This window comes from Carcharodon carcharias, chromosome 3, assembly GCF_017639515.1.
Source record: "Carcharodon carcharias isolate sCarCar2 chromosome 3, sCarCar2.pri, whole genome shotgun sequence".
Classification (NCBI taxonomy): Eukaryota; Metazoa; Chordata; class Chondrichthyes; order Lamniformes; family Lamnidae; genus Carcharodon; species Carcharodon carcharias.
The window spans coordinates 2557908-2575413 of record NC_054469.1 but is presented as its reverse complement, the minus strand read 5'-3'; the positions used below and the strand labels follow the sequence as shown (position 1 = coordinate 2575413).

The 17506-nt window shown below is 50.3% G+C and overlaps 1 protein-coding gene across 14 annotated transcripts in view; it reads right to left on the bottom strand.

Annotated features, from left to right (window-relative positions):
• The window catches only part of scrib (scribble planar cell polarity protein), a 482984-nt gene that overhangs the window by 46207 nt on the left and 419271 nt on the right, over nucleotides 1-17506 (bottom strand). For 10 of the 14 annotated variants that reach the window (XM_041183767.1, XM_041183772.1, XM_041183777.1 and 7 more), the window contains 5 exons: nucleotides 12810-12935; nucleotides 9804-9848; nucleotides 7933-8089; nucleotides 1276-1447; nucleotides 947-1036 (listed from right to left, as the gene is read on the bottom strand). In XM_041183767.1, the coding sequence (XP_041039701.1) occupies nucleotides 947-1036; nucleotides 1276-1447; nucleotides 7933-8089; nucleotides 9804-9848; nucleotides 12810-12935 (590 nt within the window). The remainder of the gene's footprint in view (nucleotides 1-946; nucleotides 1037-1275; nucleotides 1448-7932; nucleotides 8090-9803; nucleotides 9849-12809; nucleotides 12936-17506) is intronic. The other 4 variants (XM_041183775.1, XM_041183781.1, XM_041183782.1 and 1 more) reach the window with 3 other exon arrangements.

The following is a 17506-nucleotide window of genomic DNA, read 5'->3' as shown; positions in this document are numbered from 1 at the left end:
GGCTTGCTGTATTGTTCCAGTGAAGCCCAACGCAAACTGGAGGAACAGCACCTCATCTTCCGACTAGGCACTTTACAGCCTTCCGGACTGAATATTGAATTCAACAATTTTAGATCATGAACCCTCTCCTCCATCCCCACCCCTTTTTTAAATCCTGTTTTTTAAAATTCATTTTTTTTTTATCCACTTTATCATCCCCCTTTTATCCCATTTTCTATCCTTTTTTTCCCCATCTCCAAAAGGGCTATCTGTTACTTGCTCTATGTTGTTCTTTCACAGAGTGCTTACCCTTGTTCTGTATTAACACATTCTGCTTTCTTAACTTTGCCACTATCAGCACCATTTTTAGGCCTTCCCACTACTATTAACACTCCCTTTGTCTTGTGTCCACGACACCTTTGCCCCCACCTATCCAGCTTCATCTGCTCCACTGCATGCCTCCCCCCAACCCCCTTAAACAGTATAAATTTAATCACATTTCTACTTTTCTTCAGCACTGAAGACTTGAAACGTTAACTCTGTTTCTCTCCATGGATGCTGAGTTTTCCCAGCATTTTCTGGTTTGGATTTAGCCCTTGAAGTCTGGACTGTCAATCATGGCCATAGGAGACCACCAGTCTGCCTGCTCCACATTTCAATTAGATCAACTGATCTTTCTCTTACTTCCATCGACCTGACTTTGTTCTGTAATCTACAATACATTACTGCAACGCATGCAGCCGCAGTACTACTGTGACACACACACACGCAGCATTATCATGGTGCATGCACACGCAGAACTACCGTGATGTGCGCAGACGCCACATTACTGCAACATGCACACTGTATCACCGCAATGCATGCACACGCAGTATTACCAGCACACATGCACGTGAAGCATTACCACAATGCACACAGCATTAACGTAAGGCATGCTAGGCAAAGAGCAGTGAGTAAACCCTCCTACCCGGTCATTGAATTTGGATGCTGTTCTTCACTTGCTATTCTGTCCCTTGCCACTGTTCGCTGTTCTCCCCGAACATCCACTCGGCAGCCTCTGGGAGGCAGAAAGAAGCTTTAATCAGTGCCCGAGATTTCACTGGGATCTGCAACTGCCTGTCTGGGGGCATCAAGCTGCCCTGCAGTATTATTGTAACCTCATTAGCAGTCGCATCCTATTACAAATCCATTACCTGAGACTGCTGCTAATTTGATATGATTTCAGGGACAAGATGTGAAGTTTGTCCCCGTTTGATTTCAGGGTTTGGAATTGTTGAAGAAACACACAGTACATACCCAGTGCTTGGGGATTCTCCACTCTTTCTTTCCACCCGCTCAATTTTGTATTCTACCCCTTCGATCACGACAGTGCCCTGACTGCTTATATCAGAGATACGCTTGTCTTCATCTTCATCTTCCTCCTCTTCATCCAGCATCACATCCTGAGGTCTGTGCCTCATTTTCCGCTCTGGGATAGAAAAACAAGTTTAAAAAGGCTGAGGAGAGAGGATCAGTTTCCCTTTTGTGTTTTACTCCTGCCTGCTCTGCCCAATTGCAGACACTCTCAATGTGACCAATTTGTGTCATCACACCCAGGGAAGGGCCAGAGCTGGACTATACACCAGACCACAGAGTTCAATCACTACAAACACTGAGGCTGATTTTCACTGCAAGCTCAAGACTGGAGCTGTTTTCATAGATCTTTCCTCAGCCTGGGATATGTGCGGAAACACGGACTGATGCTGCCATGTACCAACCTACCCTAGCTGCTGTGAGCATTGCTGAGCAACAGAAGGGTGAAAGTCTACCTACAAGACAAGGCCAGCACACCAAAAACACTCAACAATAGTCTCCCACATGGCAGTGTCCTGGCACCGACACTCTTTAACATCTACATAAGTGACGTACCAACCACATCACAATTCATTAACACTGATGGTATTGTCATTGACAATCTTCGGGCAAACTCCTTCCAGGATATGGAAGTCACACTGAACGCTGACCTTGTCAGAATATTTCTACAAGTGCAACAAAACCATTGTCTCTGCATCCACCCTGAAAACCGCAAGGCACACAACACCCTAAAAGCCACTTTCTGTGCCTCTCACCTATCTTGGAGTGACCCTTGATTGCTTCCTAACCCACCACTATCACCTCTGAAAGACCAAGGCACGAGTGAACATCATCCCTAAACTGGCCGGCACAAGCTGCGGTGAGAAACCCACCACCCTTTGTACTCAGAGTCATAGAGGTCTACAGCACAGAACAAGGCTCTTCGGCCCATCGAGTCTGCACTGGTCACACAAGTACCTAACTATTCTAATCCCATTTCCCAGCACTAGGCCCATAGCCTGTGTACCATGTGGCATCGCAAGTGCACATCCAAATACTTCTTAAATGTTATCAGTGTTTCTGCCTCCACCACCCTTTCAGGCAGTGAGTTCCAGATTCCCACCACCCTCTGGGTGAAAAAATTCTTCCTCACATCCCCTCTAAACCTCCTGCCCCTTACCTTAAATCTATGCCCCTGGTTATTGATCCCTCCACCAAGGGGAAAAGTTCCTTCCTGTCTACCCTATCTTTGCCCTTCATAATTTTATACACCTCAATCATGTCCCCCCTCAATCTCCTCTGCTCCAGGGAAAATAATATAATTGGTTGTCAGCGTAATTATTAGCACATTGAGAATTATATGCAAAAGTTGTCCAATAACGGAATCACATCTAATGTTGGACACTGTGTTTTTGAGTTTTGCAAGCACGGGCTGGTTGGGTATGGTCTGTACCTTGCCTGTTGTGAACAGTGACGCATGCTGTTGATACGATTTGCCAGTCTTTGGGACGTATTACCTACATACCTAGTGTCATACTGGCACTGAAATTCATATACCACATTGCTCATTTGTGATAGGCAGAACATCTTTTTGGCTTGACGGCAGCATCCTGTTAGTAGTGAATACCACTGGTGTTGCTACTGCAAAGTAGCACCGTGATACAGCTAGCTTCATGTGTTACTCATATTTTTGACACATCTTGCCCTTCCAGGGTAATCTAAAGTAGACTGGGCCAATCTGGAATTTTCGGGGCCGAAAGAGATGGCCTTAGGCCCGTTCATGAGTTTGCGTGATATACAGCACAAAATGATCTGATCAGGGCAGCCAATTGTTGTCCTGTTCCCCTTATTCCCCAAATTGTTTTTCTCCCCCTATGTTGGTATTCTTGCAGGTGTCCTGATCAGTGCAAGATGAAAAGCTGAGACACACCTCTTTTTCAGCAATACAGAACGAGGAGAAGACGACAACGGTGACAACAAAGAGTGAGTCAATGTGAGAGAGAGTGTCTCTCACATGGAGTCACTTTCTCACACACAGGGTCAGTAAGGGGCGCGTGAGGTGACAGGTGACTATGCCTGAGTAAGACAGTGACTGAGTAAATAGCGAATTAGGTTTGCATGGGAATTTGGTGCACGGGGGAAAGAGGTGTGGTAGACATAAGAATTATTCTAGGTTAATTAAGAGAGTAATTAAATGAAGTTAACTAGATATAATAAGTAGCAATGGCAGGACAGGTGTTATGTTGCAGCTGTGGAATGTGGGATCTTTTGGACGCCAAGGTGATCCAGGACAAACACATCTGCAGAAAGTATCAGCAGTTAGAGGAATTCCGGATCAGGATTACTGATCTGGAAGCTGAACTGCAGACACTGCACAACATAAGGGACGGGGAGAAATACCTCCACAGTTTGCTCCACAAGATGGTCACAACTCTTAGAATAGGGTTGTCTGCTTTGGTCAGCAGTGAGGGACAGGAGGTTGTGACCTTGAGTGAGGCAGGTAATGGGACCAAGCAGACGGTAGTGGGGGAGCCTCAGACTTTGCAATTGTCAAACAGGTTTGAAGTGCTCACAACCTGTGGGGGTGAAAGCGAGGTCTGCAAGGTGGATGAGCTGGCTGGCTCTGGCACTGTGGTTCAGGGGGCCGTTCAAGCTGGGGGGAAGCAAAAAGGAACGTAGTGGTAGTAGAGAATAGTACAGTGAGGGGGATTGACACTGTTCTTTGCAGCAAAGAGCGAGAGTCCAGATGGGTGTGTCACCTGCCAGGGTTCAGGATATCTGCTTAGGGCTGGAGTGGAACTTGCAGTGGGAGGGGGAGGATCCAGTTGTCATGGTAATATGACATAGGCAGGACATGGATGGAGGTTTTGTATAGTCAGTATGAGAAGTTAGGTACTAAATTAAGCAGAACCTCAGAGGTAATAATCTCTGGATAATTAACTGAGCCACATACAAATTGGCATAGGGCAAATACGAGAGAGGTGAATTGAACTGGGACCCCAGCTATTCACAATATACATTAATGATTTAGATGAGGGAACTCAAAGTAAATCTCCAAATTTGCAGAAGACACAAAGCTGGGTGGGAGGGTGAGCTGTGAGGAGGATGCAGAGATGCTTCAGTGTGATTTGGACAAGCTGAGTGAGTGGGCAAATGCAGTATAATGTGGATAAATGTGAGGTTATCCATTTTGGTAGCAAAAACAGGAAGGCAGATTATCTGAATGGGGGAATGTGCAATGAGACCTGGGTATCCTCGTATACCAGTCGCTGAAGGTAAGCATGCAGGTACAGCAGGTGGTAAAGAAGGCAAATGGCATGTTGGCCTTCATACCCAGAGGATTCGAACAGGGATGTTTTGCTGCAATTGTATAGGGGCCTTGCTGAGACCACACCTGGAATATTGTGTGCAGTTTTGGTCTCCTTTATCTGAGGAAGGATGTTCTTGCTTTGGAGGGAGTGCAGTGAAGGTTTACCAGACTGATCCCTGGGATGGCGGGACTGACATATGAGGAGAGATTGAGTCGGTTAGGATTATTTTCGTTGGAGTTCGAAAGAATGAGGGGGATCTCATAGAAACCTATAATGTTCTAACAGGACTGGACAGGGTAGACACAGGAAGGATGTTCCCGATGGTGGGGGAGTCCAGAACCAGGGGTCACAATCTGAGGAGATGGGGTAGAGCATTTAGGACTGAGATGAGCAGAAATTTCTTCACCCAGAGAGTGGTGAGCCTGTGGAATTCATTACTACAGAAAGTAGTTAGATATAGCTTTTGGGGCAAAAGGGATCAAAGGTTACGGGGAGAAGGCAGGAGAATGGGGTTGAGAAACTTATCAGCCATGATTGAATGGTGGAGCAGACTCGATGGGCTGAATGGCCTAATTTCTGCTCCTATGTCTTATGGTCTTATGATCAGCCATGATCGTAATGAATGGCGGAGCAGGCTCGAAGGGCTGAATGGCCTACTCCTGCTCCTATTTTCTATGTTTCCATGAATGCGTGACTCAGAGAATGGTGTGGGCGAAATAAATTCTGGATTGTGGAGCACTGGCATCAGTACTAGAGAAAGTGGAGGCTGTACAGCTGGAACGGTTTACACCTGAACTGTGCTGAGATGAGTATTCTTGTGAATCGCATATCTAGGGAAGTAGAGAGGGCTTTAAACTTAACAAGGGGGGTGAGGGATCAAGCTTGGGTGGATGTGGCAAATCAAGGGGTAGATTCAACGCAGGAGTCCATCATAGTTTTTTAAAAAATTTATTAGTTCATGGGATTTATGTGCTGCTGGCTAGACCAGAATTTATTGCCCATCCCAAATTGCCCTTGTTCAGAGGGCATTTAAGAGTCTGGAGTCACATGCAAGACAGACCAGGTAAGGACGGCAGATTTCCTTCCCTAAAGGACATTAGTGACCCAGATGGGTTTTTACAACAATCGGTAATGGTTTCATGGTCATCATCAGAATTCTAATTCCAGACTTTTCTTGAACTCAAATTCCACCATCTGCTATGGCCGGATTCGAACCTGTGTCCCTATAGCAATTCCCTTGGTCTCTGGATCACTAGTCCAGCGACAATACCACTATGCCATTTCCTCCCCCCTACTGGGAAATGAAGGTCAGAAAATAGCAGGAAGAGGCAGAAAGATAAAACCTAAGAATACACCAATTGTTAGCTGAAGTGAACTGGGATACTAGGCTAGGGGGTAGATCAACTGAGAAGCAGTGGCAGATATTTAAGGGGATATTTCAGAACACTCAGAATAATTATATTCCTACTATAAAGAAAAATTCAAAACAAGGACCCACCATAGCTGGACACTTAGAGAAATTCAATGTAATCGGGAAGAGTCAGCATGGTTTTGAGAAAGGGAAATCATGTTTAACCAATTTATTGGCGTTCTTTGAAGGAGTCACATGCACAGTGGATAAAGGGGAGCCTGTAGATGTGCTGTACTTGGATTTCCAGTGGGCATTTGATAAGGTGCCACATCAAAGGTTATTGCGTAAAATAAAAGCTCAGGGTGCAGTGGGTAACATAAACAGGTCTTTTTCTGATTGGCAGGATGTGACAAGTGGAGCCCCGCAGGGTGTGCTGGGGCCTCAACTTTTTACAATTTATATCAATGACTTAGATGAGGGGAGTGAAGACATGGTAGCTAAATTTGCAGATGGCACAAAGATAGGTAGGAAAGTATGTTGTAAAGAGGACATAGGAGGTTGCAGACAGATATAGATAGGTTGAGCGAGTGGCCAAATATCTGGCAGACGGAGTATAAAATGGGAAAATGTGAAGTTGTTTACATTAGCAGGAAGAATAAAAAAGCAGAGTATTAGTTAACGGAGAGAGAAGGAAGACAAGGCTGAAAGGTCACCCGATTCAACCCCCACTTCCCGTGAGGCCAGCCTAGAGTCTGCGCCAGCAGACATGCAGGCAAAGTCAGCGTTAGTTAAACCTGACTCCTGAGCTCAGTCCCAGTCTCTACCCTTTCCCTGGTGACCGGGACACGAGGCCTAGTCTGTCTGTCTTTCTATCTCTGCTTCTTAAGCGAAAAGGCAAAAAAAGGTTTCACTGATCAGCTCTGCTGCGTGGCACTTTTCATGGAATCACAGAATCTTTACAGTGCAGGAGGTGGCCATTTGGCCCATGCTCTGAAAGAGCACTCTAACTACTCCCACTCCCCTGCCTTATCCCAGTAACTCTGCACACACTCTTTTCAGGTAGCAATCCAATTCCCTTTTTAACCTGCCTCCTCCACCCTCTCAGGAAGTTCGTTCCAGACTCCAACCACCCTCTGAGTGAAAACATTTTCCCTCATCACATGTACTCCTTTTGCCGATTAAGTTGAACCTGTGCCCTCAAGTGCTTGATGCTCTCGAGTGGAAGTTTTTCACTATTTTCACTAACCCTAACCCCTCAGGATCTTCAATATCTCTACCAAGTCTCCTCTCAGCCTTCTTTTCACCAAGGAAAACAGTCCGGCACCTCCCTGTGTCCAAGGAAGACTGCAAGATTATTACCAGTGTCTTTGAAATTTCCACTCTCACTTCCCTCAGTACCCTTGGAAGAAGCATCTCCTCAGGTCCTGGTACCTTATCAATTGTAAGCAAAGATAGCCTAACACCTCCCCCTTCTCAACTGTAAATGCCAGTTACCTGCTCTCTCACCTCAGCCTGGGTAGCACCTTCTTCCCTTGTAAAGACAGATGCAAAATACTCGTTTAGTACCTCTGTATGCAAGTCCCCTCTTTTACCCCTAATCAGCCTTACTCTTTCTTTTAACACCCTTCTATTATTTATATGCTTCTCAAAGACCTTGGGATTCCCTTTTTTAAAATGGTTATTTCTATTAATTAATCTTTTTTAAAAATGATCAATGTATTACTTTGACAGATTTTATTTTGAAATTCATGCTTAATGCTGTGCCAAATCTTCCATCGAAATTTGCTCTTTGGCCCCTTGAGTGAGAAAAAGATTGAAATGTAGCCCCCCCTGCCACACGAAAAGCCTATGTAAACTAATTAAAATGGCACTGGGATGTGTGTCAGGAATCAATCATTTACCGTGTGGGGTTAACATTACAAACATGGCCCCCACCCCCACCACACACTGAGTTCCTACCTTCCTCTTCCTTCATTTTTCTCAGATCATCCTCTGCAACCAGTGACACTCTCTTGGGTTTCTCTGCTACCTGCTGTTTCACATCAATCTCAAAGTATTTCTGTCTGTCACGGAATGACCTCTGCTCGGGGCTGTCCAATCCACTGGGTGATGGCACCTTGGAAATGAGGGCAGAATCATTCACATCTCATTCAGTGACGGCTGCTGAAATAACACATCTGTACATGTCCCTCAGTAGTGTTCATTGTAAACTGTACCTTGAACAAACTCTTCAGTACAGCTTGGCTGTCAAGTGAGCATATCCTCTTGCCCAATGGCATAACCCAAAACCTTCATCTCTCACTGATAGCAAGACAGTAAAGCAGGAATCCAACTCCCATATCCATGGACAGTTCTCTAACCAATCTCACACTCCTGTATCTGAGGAGTGTTGACATGGGCAGGCTGCTATTGGAGATATCAATGCTTAAAAAGTGTCGGCAACAGTGAGTTGAGATTTACAAGGCAGCATTTTAAGAGAGTTGCAATTTGCAGGGCAAATATCAGGAAGGCCGTTTTGTTTATTTGTTCTTGCGATGATAGTGTCACTGGCATTTATTGTCCATTCCTAATTTCCCTTGAGATGGTGGTGAGCCGCCTTCTTGACCCGCTACAGTCCACATGGTTTGGACACACCCACAGTGCTGTTAGGGAGGGAATTCCAGGATTTTGACCCAGCAGTGAAGGAACAGCGATATATTTCCAAGTCAGGATGACGTGTGGCTTCCAGGTGGTGTTACCATGTGTCTGCTGCCCTTGTCCTTCTAGGTGGTAGAGGTCGTGGGTTTGGAAGGTGCTGTCGCAGAAGTCTTGGTGAGTTGCTGCAGTGCATCTTGTAGATGGTACACACACTGCTGCTACTGTGCGTCGGTGGTGGAGGGAGTGAATGTTTGTGGATGTGGTGCTAATCAAGTGGGCTGCTTTGACCTGGATGGTGTTGAGCTTCTTGAGTGTTGTGGGAGCTGCACTCATCCAGGCAAGTGGGGAGTATTCCATCATATTCCTGACTTGCGCCTTGTAGATGGTGGACAGGCTTTGGGGAGTCAGGAGGTGAGTTACTGTCCGCAGGATTTCTAAACTCTGACCTGCTCTTGTAGCCACAGTATTTATATGGCTAGTCCAGTTCAGTTTCTGTTCAATGATAACCCCCAAAATGTTGATAGTGGGAGATTCAGCGATGGTAATGCCATTGAATGTCAAGGAGAGATTCGCTCTTGTTGGAGACAAACATTACCTGCCACTTATTAGTCACAGCCTGAATGCTGTCCAGATCTTGCTGTGTGCAGGTATGGACTGCTTCAGCATCTGAGGAATCGAGCATGCTCATGAACAACGTGTGAACATCCCCACTTCTGACCTTATGATGGAAGGAAGGTCATTGATGAAGCAGCTGAAGATGGTTGGGCCGAGGACACTACCCTGAGGTACTCCTGCAGTGATGTCCTGGAGCTGAAATGATAGACCTCCAACAACCACAACCATCTTCTCTTGTGATAGATATGAATCCAGCCAGTGGAGACATTTCCCCATCTCCCCCCGCCCCCGATTTCCATTGACTTCATCTTTGCTCATGCTCCTTGATGTTACACTTGGTCAGATGTTGCTTTGATATTAAGGGTAATTGAAAATACTTCGATCTATCAGTGCAATGAGCTCATACTTTCCCATGTTGGACTCCACTTACCATAGTGTTGTTCACTCACTGAAAACATCATTGACTCTCTATAAAACTGCTTGCATCTACACTAGTTACTATGTATATCCCAACAAAGTGCACACGAAGGGAGTGACCATTAGCAAACCAACAGCATGCTAAAGAAATGGAGACTCACCTCATTAGATGGTTTGGGTTTAATGTTTCTCTGGGTGAAGAGATCCTGAGGAGAGAAAAGAAGTAGAACATTGAAGGTGTCTGTGGAAAGGAATAAGTGGTGAACTGGGTATGTGGGGGAAGGAGGGAAAGAGTCGGGCGTCGGGAGGAAAGAGTTATTAGTAGTGAGGAAAGACTGACTGTGATGCTGTCACCTGTTGGGTTGTCAACATTCTCAGTCTGTGTGTGTTGCTGCATCTGGCTCTGCATGTGTCTGTGTGCGCCTCCGTGTGCCTCTGTGTTTGCCGAGCTTTGTCCTCCTCACTAACGTCTCTGTGCCCACTGTCCAACAGCACATCAGCTACAGCACAGGGAGACTTACAGCTAAACAATACTTCATTGATCTCATCACTTGATACAAGCCTCTTGTGATCCAAGTATCACTGTTCCCTGTGTCTGGTTTTGGGGAAGGCTGGGGAGTATTGTGTTTGATTTATGGGGCAACAGCTTCAAACAATCCCAGGTCAGGGCTGTGCTTTGACTTAGTGCGGAATCAGAGATTTAATCTTCTCATTACCCACAGTAACTAATCCCACACCCTCCTTCTGTGATGTCATTTAAGACAGAACAGAAACAAGGCAAGAAAGAATTCAGTGACCCCTCTCACAATGCAACCATTTATACTGAAAACTCTCTGCAATTATAAGCCAACTCTCACAATAGGCTGAGCAGATTTAGGTTGGCTATGGAAAAGGACAAGGAACCAGAGTGACAAAGAATCCAGACTGAGAATAATTAAATGGGAGAATGCCAACTTCAATGAGATGAGAATGGATCTGGCCCAGATCAATTTGAACCAAAGGCTGGCAGACAAAACAGTATCTGAATAATAGGCTGCCTCTAAAGAAGAGAGAGTTCGGACACAGACCAAGTATATTCCCACAAAGTGGAAAGACAGGACAAACAAATCCAGAGCTCCCTGGATGATGTGAGATATAGAGATTAGATGAAGGAAAACGTGCTTATGACAGGTAAATAATACAACTGAGAGTCAGGCTGAATATAGAAGGTTCAGGAGAACTGGAAAGACAAATAAGAGATGTGCTGCTGTGGAAGCTTTTCATCTCGTACTCACCAAGGCCCATGCAAGAATGTCAAACTTCAAAGGGAGCAACACTTTACACTGAATGAGAAAAGGGTGCTGATTGGTTGGCAAGTAGACTCTGATTGGTCGAGGCACTGCCATGGAGGATGCACCAGAGAACTATTGTTCCCCATGCTTTTGTTTAATTCAAAAAGGCACAATGACTGGACATGTTCCTTTTGCCTGCAGAAGACCAGTCCCTGTGTACGTAGCTTTTAGCAAGCATAAGTGAGGCACATTGGGAACCCGACTGATAATCCCAAATTGGTTGTTAGTGTAACTCTTAGCACACTCAGGATTGTTCAGCAAGTGTTATCCAATCGTGGATTCCTAGCCAACTTTAGACATTATGTTCTGAGTTTCAAGCACAGGCTGGTTGAGTACAGTCAGTTCTCTGCTTATTACAAACAGCCAAAGGGATGCGATCCCTCAGCCGCTGGACTTTGTACCTGGCATCACACTGGCGCTGAGAGAAGAGATTCTCGGATAACAAGAGAAGCAAAAACAAAAGTGTATAAGAGACGAGACTGTGAGCTAACATAAAAGATAATCCGAAATCTTCTCCAGGCATATAAATAGTAAAACGAGAGTAAGACCGATTAGGGACCAAAAAGGGAATTTATGCATGGAGGCAGGAGGCACGGCTGAGGTTTTAAATGAAGACTTTGCATCTGTTTTTACCAAGGAAGATGCTGTCCAGGTAATGGTGAAAGAGGTTGTTGGTGGAATAGGCAGACACGACAGATAAAATTTAATGCAGAGAAATGTGAAGAGATTCATTTTGTTAGGACAAGCGAGTAGGGACAGTACAAAATAAAGGGCACAATTCTAAAGCAGGTGCGGTAGCAGAGGGACCATATACCCTGAAGGTGGTAGGACAGTTTGACAGCATGGTTAATAAAACATATGGGATCCTGGACTTTAGCAGTAGGGGCACAGAGTGAAAAAGAAAGGAAGTTATATTAAATCTGTATAACACACTGGTTTGACCAACGCTGCATCTGGTTCTGGATGCTACACTTCAGAAAGATGTGAAGGCATTTGAGAGGGTGCAGGTTCATGAGAATGGTTCCAATGATGAAGGACTTCAGTTACATAGAAAGTTTGGAGAAGCTGGGATTGTTCTCCTTGGAGAAGAGAAGGTTGAAATGAGATTTGATAGAGGTATCAAAATCATGATGGATCTCAGCAGAGTAGATGGGGAGATGCTGTTCCCATTGGTGGAAGGACCGAGAACCAGATTTCATAGATTTAAGATGATTGGCAAAAAGCACCAGAGTGGCACATGGAAAAACTTCCTGCCCAGTGGGTGGTTAGGATCTGGAATGCACTGTCAGAGAGTGAGATGGAAGCAAGGTCGTTTGAGCATTCAGTAAGGAATTGGTTATTATGTGAAACAGAAAAATGTGCTGGCTATGGGATTTGGTGAATTGCCCATTCACAGGGCCAACGCAGGCCCCCTTGGCCCTCTTTAAGCTGTACCCATTCTATGATTGTACTGGTTTTCCAGCCTACAATAAATAAAACCTCTTTCTGGAGAGCCACTTTTCACAGAGACCCCCTGGACAGTGAACCCCTCGAAGCAGGACTCCATTTACAGTGGAACTCCTGTATACTGAAGCTCCCCAAGGATTGTCTTGTCCCTACAGTGTAACATGCAGCCAAGACCTGGAACATCGAATATCCTGGGAAATCTATTACAACTAGTGAACGTGGGATCAATGACTTTCTTCACTGCTGTCTGTATGATCTTTACAACTCAATCTAATTGCAGGACTAATGTCAGAGAGTTATGTGCAATCGCACTGTTGGAGCTGCAAGCAATGCCTTTCCCACATATCTTGATATATTATCATTTGAGTGCCCCACAGCAGAAACACTTACCATGTTCAGTGGCACTGCTTGCTCCTCAACTTTCTGGAATGGGTTTGGACTGTTTCTGTCCTCTGTAGGTACTGGAGCCACAATATGCCTGACCCTGGATAATGGCTGAATGACTCCAGGCTTGGTCTATAGACCAGGGCCACGAGAGCGAGGGGCAGAGGGGGAAGCGAGCGGGAGTGGGGCAGAGAGGGCGCGGGGGGGCGGAGGGAGGGCGCGGGGGGGCGGAGGGAGGGCGCGGGGGGCGGAGAGAGGGCGCGGGGGGCGGAGAGAGGGCGCGGGGGGCGGAGAGAGGGCGCGGGGGGCGGAGAGAGGGCGCGGGGGGCGGAGAGAGGGCGCGGGGCAGAGAGAGGGCGCGGGGCAGAGAGAGAGCGCGGGGCAGAGAGAGCGCGCGGGGCAGAGAGAGCGCGCGGGGCAGAGAGAGCGCGCGCGGGGGCAGAGAGAGAGCGCGGGGCAGAGAGAGCGCGCGGGGCAGAGAGAGCGCGCGGGGCAGAGAGAGAGCGCGGGGCAGAGAGAGCGCGCGGGGCAGAGAGAGCGCGCGGGGCAGAGAGAGCGCGCGGGGCAGAGAGAGCGCGCGGGGGCAGAGAGAGAGCGCGCGGGGGCAGAGAGAGAGCGCGCGGGGGCAGAGAGAGAGCGCGCGGGGGCAGAGAGAGAGCGCGCGGGGGCAGAGAGAGAGCGCGCGGGGGCAGAGAGAGAGCGCGCGGGGGCAGAGAGAGAGCGCGCGGGGGCAGAGAGAGAGCGCGCGGGGGCAGAGAGAGAGCGCGCGGGGGCAGAGAGAGAGCGCGCGGGGGCAGAGAGAGAGCGCGCGGGGGCAGAGAGAGAGCGCGCGGGGGCAGAGAGAGAGCGCGCGGGGGCAGAGAGAGAGCGCGCGGGGGCAGAGAGAGAGCGCGCGGGGGCAGAGAGAGAGCGCGCGGGGGCAGAGAGAGAGCGCGCGGGGGCAGAGAGAGAGCGCGCGGGGGCAGAGAGAGAGCGCGCGGGGGCAGAGAGAGAGCGCGCGGGGGCAGAGAGAGAGCGCGCGGGGGCAGAGAGAGAGCGCGCGGGGGCAGAGAGAGAGCGCGCGGGGGCAGAGAGAGAGCGCGCGGGGGCAGAGAGAGAGCGCGCGGGGGCAGAGAGAGAGCGCGCGGGGGCAGAGAGAGAGCGCGCGGGGGCAGAGAGAGAGCGCGCGGGGGCAGAGAGAGAGCGCGCGGGGGCAGAGAGAGAGCGCGCGGGGGCAGAGAGAGAGCGCGCGGGGGCAGAGAGAGAGCGCGCGGGGGCAGAGAGAGAGCGCGCGGGGGCAGAGAGAGAGCGCGCGGGGGCAGAGAGAGAGCGCGCGGGGGCAGAGAGAGAGCGCGCGGGGGCAGAGAGAGAGCGCGCGGGGGCAGAGAGAGAGCGCGCGGGGGCAGAGAGAGAGCGCGCGGGGGCAGAGAGAGAGCGCGCGGGGGCAGAGAGAGAGCGCGCGGGGGCAGAGAGAGAGCGCGCGGGGGCAGAGAGAGAGCGCGCGGGGGCAGAGAGAGAGCGCGCGGGGGCAGAGAGAGAGCGCGCGGGGGCAGAGAGAGAGCGCGCGGGGGCAGAGAGAGAGCGCGCGGGGGCAGAGAGAGAGCGCGCGGGGGCAGAGAGAGAGCGCGCGGGGGCAGAGAGAGAGCGCGCGGGGGCAGAGAGAGAGCGCGCGGGGGCAGAGAGAGAGCGCGCGGGGGCAGAGAGAGAGCGCGCGGGGGCAGAGAGAGAGCGCGCGGGGGCAGAGAGAGAGCGCGCGGGGGCAGAGAGAGAGCGCGCGGGGGCAGAGAGAGAGCGCGCGGGGGCAGAGAGAGAGCGCGCGGGGGCAGAGAGAGAGCGCGCGGGGGCAGAGAGAGAGCGCGCGGGGGCAGAGAGAGAGCGCGCGGGGGCAGAGAGAGAGCGCGCGGGGGCAGAGAGAGAGCGCGCGGGGGCAGACAGAGAGCGCGCGGGGGCAGACAGAGAGCGCGCGGGGGCAGACAGAGAGCGCGCGGGGGCAGACAGAGAGCGCGCGGGGGCAGACAGAGAGCGCGCGGGGGCAGACAGAGAGCGCGCGGGGGCAGACAGAGAGCGCGCGGGGGCAGACAGAGAGCGCGCGGGGGCAGACAGAGAGCGCGCGGGGGCAGACAGAGAGCGCGCGGGGGCAGACAGAGAGCGCGCGGGGGCAGACAGAGAGCGCGCGGGGGCAGACAGAGAGCGCGCGGGGGCAGACAGAGAGCGCGCGGGGGCAGACAGAGAGCGCGCGGGGGCAGACAGAGAGCGCGCGGGGGCAGACAGAGAGCGCGCGGGGGCAGACAGAGAGCGCGCGGGGGCAGACAGAGAGCGCGCGGGGGCAGACAGAGAGCGCGCGGGGGCAGACAGAGAGCGCGCGGGGGCAGACAGAGAGCGCGCGGGGGCAGACAGAGAGCGCGCGGGGGCAGACAGAGAGCGCGCGGGGGCAGACAGAGAGCGCGCGGGGGCAGACAGAGAGCGCGCGGGGGCAGACAGAGAGCGCGCGGGGGCAGACAGAGAGAGCGCGGGGGCAGACAGAGAGAGCGCGGGGCAGAGATAGAGCGCGGGGCAGAGAGAGAGCGCGGGGCAGAGAGAGAGCGCGGGGCAGAGAGAGAGCGCGGGGCAGAGAGAGAGCGCGGGGCAGAGAGAGAGCGCGGGGCAGAGAGAGAGCGAGGGGCAGAGAGATCGAGGGGCAGAGAGAGAGCGAGGGGCAGAGAGAGAGCGAGGGGCAGAGAGAGAGCGAGGGGCAGAGAGAGAGCGAGGGGCAGAGAGAGAGCGCGGGGCAGAGAGAGAGCGCGGGGCAGAGAGAGAGCGCGGGGCAGAGAGAGAGCGCGGGGCAGAGAGAGAGCGCGGGGCAGAGAGAGAGCGCGGGGCAGAGAGAGAGCGCGGGGCAGAGAGAGAACGCGGGGCAGAGAGAGAGCGCGGGGCAGAGAGAGAGCGCGGGGCAGAGAGAGAGCGCGGGGCAGAGAGAGAGCAGAGAGCAGGGCAGAGAGAGAGCAGAGAGCAGGGCAGAGAGCGAGAGAGGGCGAGAGCAGGGCAGAGAGCGAGAGCAGGGCAGAGAGCGAGCGAGGGAGAGAGCAGGGCAGAGAGAGCGAGCAGGACCACGAGGGCGGGGCCGAGAGAGAGGGGCAGAGGGAAAAAGGACAGACAGGAGAGGGCGAGATAGAGAAAAAGAGTGTGTGTGAAATGAAGAGCAACAGTCAGCGAGACGGAGACAGAAAGAGATAGTGTTGGAAAGAGTGCACAGGGTAGAGCATTGGCGGGCGAAGGAGATTGGAAGAAGATGCACAGGGAGAAATTGGGGACAGCATGCACGGAGAGAGATTTGCATGCGGCGACACAGAGGGAGAAAGAGAATAAAAACAAATTAGATTGCTGTCCTCTTGAACACATGCTATTGCTTTTGTTGTTCTACTTCAGGGCTCCCAGAGTAAGGACAGGAGTGGGTGACCACCAAGGGATCAAGTGCAGCCGACTGTCTACAACACCTAATGCGATGGAGAAGAGTCTTCTTGCACCACAAGGAATGGTATAGACTGGGGGAATGAGGCTAATGTGGAGCATAAACACCAGATAGACTATTTGGACTCAATTTTTTTATTCGTTCTTGGGGAGACTGTGGTTTAGTGGTATTGTCACTGGATGAGTAATCCACAGACCCTGGGGACATGTGTTCAAATCCCACCATTGCAGCAGGTGGAATTTAAGTTCAATGAATAGATCTGGAATGTAAAGCTAGTCTCAGTAACGGTGACCATGAAAGTATCAACGATTGTTGTAAAAACGCAATGTCGTTTAGAGGAGGAAATCTGCTGTCCTTACCTATTCTGACACACACGTAACTCCAGATCCGCAACAATGGGGTTGACTGCCCTCTGAAGTGGCCGTGCAAGCCAATCAGCCCTCAAGGGCAATTAGGGATAGGTAATAAGTGCTGGCCTAGCCAGTGACATCCACAGCCCGTGAATGAATAAAAACACTTTTTCAAAAATGTGAGTGCTGGCAAGGCATCCCTAATTGACCTTGACAAGGACATGGTGAGCTGCCTGTGTCTGTACTGCAGACATGACTGAGTTCTTGGTAAGGGATCTCTTACTGCTCATTGGGAGATTTTACCATGTCTTAGACACAGTGTGTACTCTACACTGAATTAGTAGCTCTATCCTGGATACTGTGTGCTCTAGATTGTACCAGTAGCTCTATCCTGGATATGGTGGGCTCCAGATTGTACCAGTGTCTCTATGCTGGATAGTGTGTTCTCTACATTGTACCAGTGCCTCTATCCTGGACAGTTTGCGCTCTAAGGGTAAGGATTGACACGTGAAAGTGTGATATAGTAGCCATCACTGAGACGTGGTTGAGGAAAGGGCAGGATTGGCAGCTCAACATTCTGGGACACAGAATCTTCAGGCGAGACAGGGGAGGATATAAAAGAGGAGGAGGTGTTGCATTATTAGTTAAGGAGTCAGTTACTGCAGTAAGGAGAGATGATATCTTGGAGGGGGCATCGAATGAAGCTTTGTGGGTAGAGCTTAGGAAGAAAAAAGGGGCAGCCACATTATTAGGTGTTTATTATAGACCCCCAGATAGTCAGCAGGAAATTGAGGAGCAAACATGTGCACAATTTGTGGAGGTGTGTAAAAACAATAACAATAGGCTAAGTATATTAGGTGATTTCAACTTTCCCAACATTAATTGGTATAGACATAATGTTAAGGATAAAAACAAAAAAACTGCGG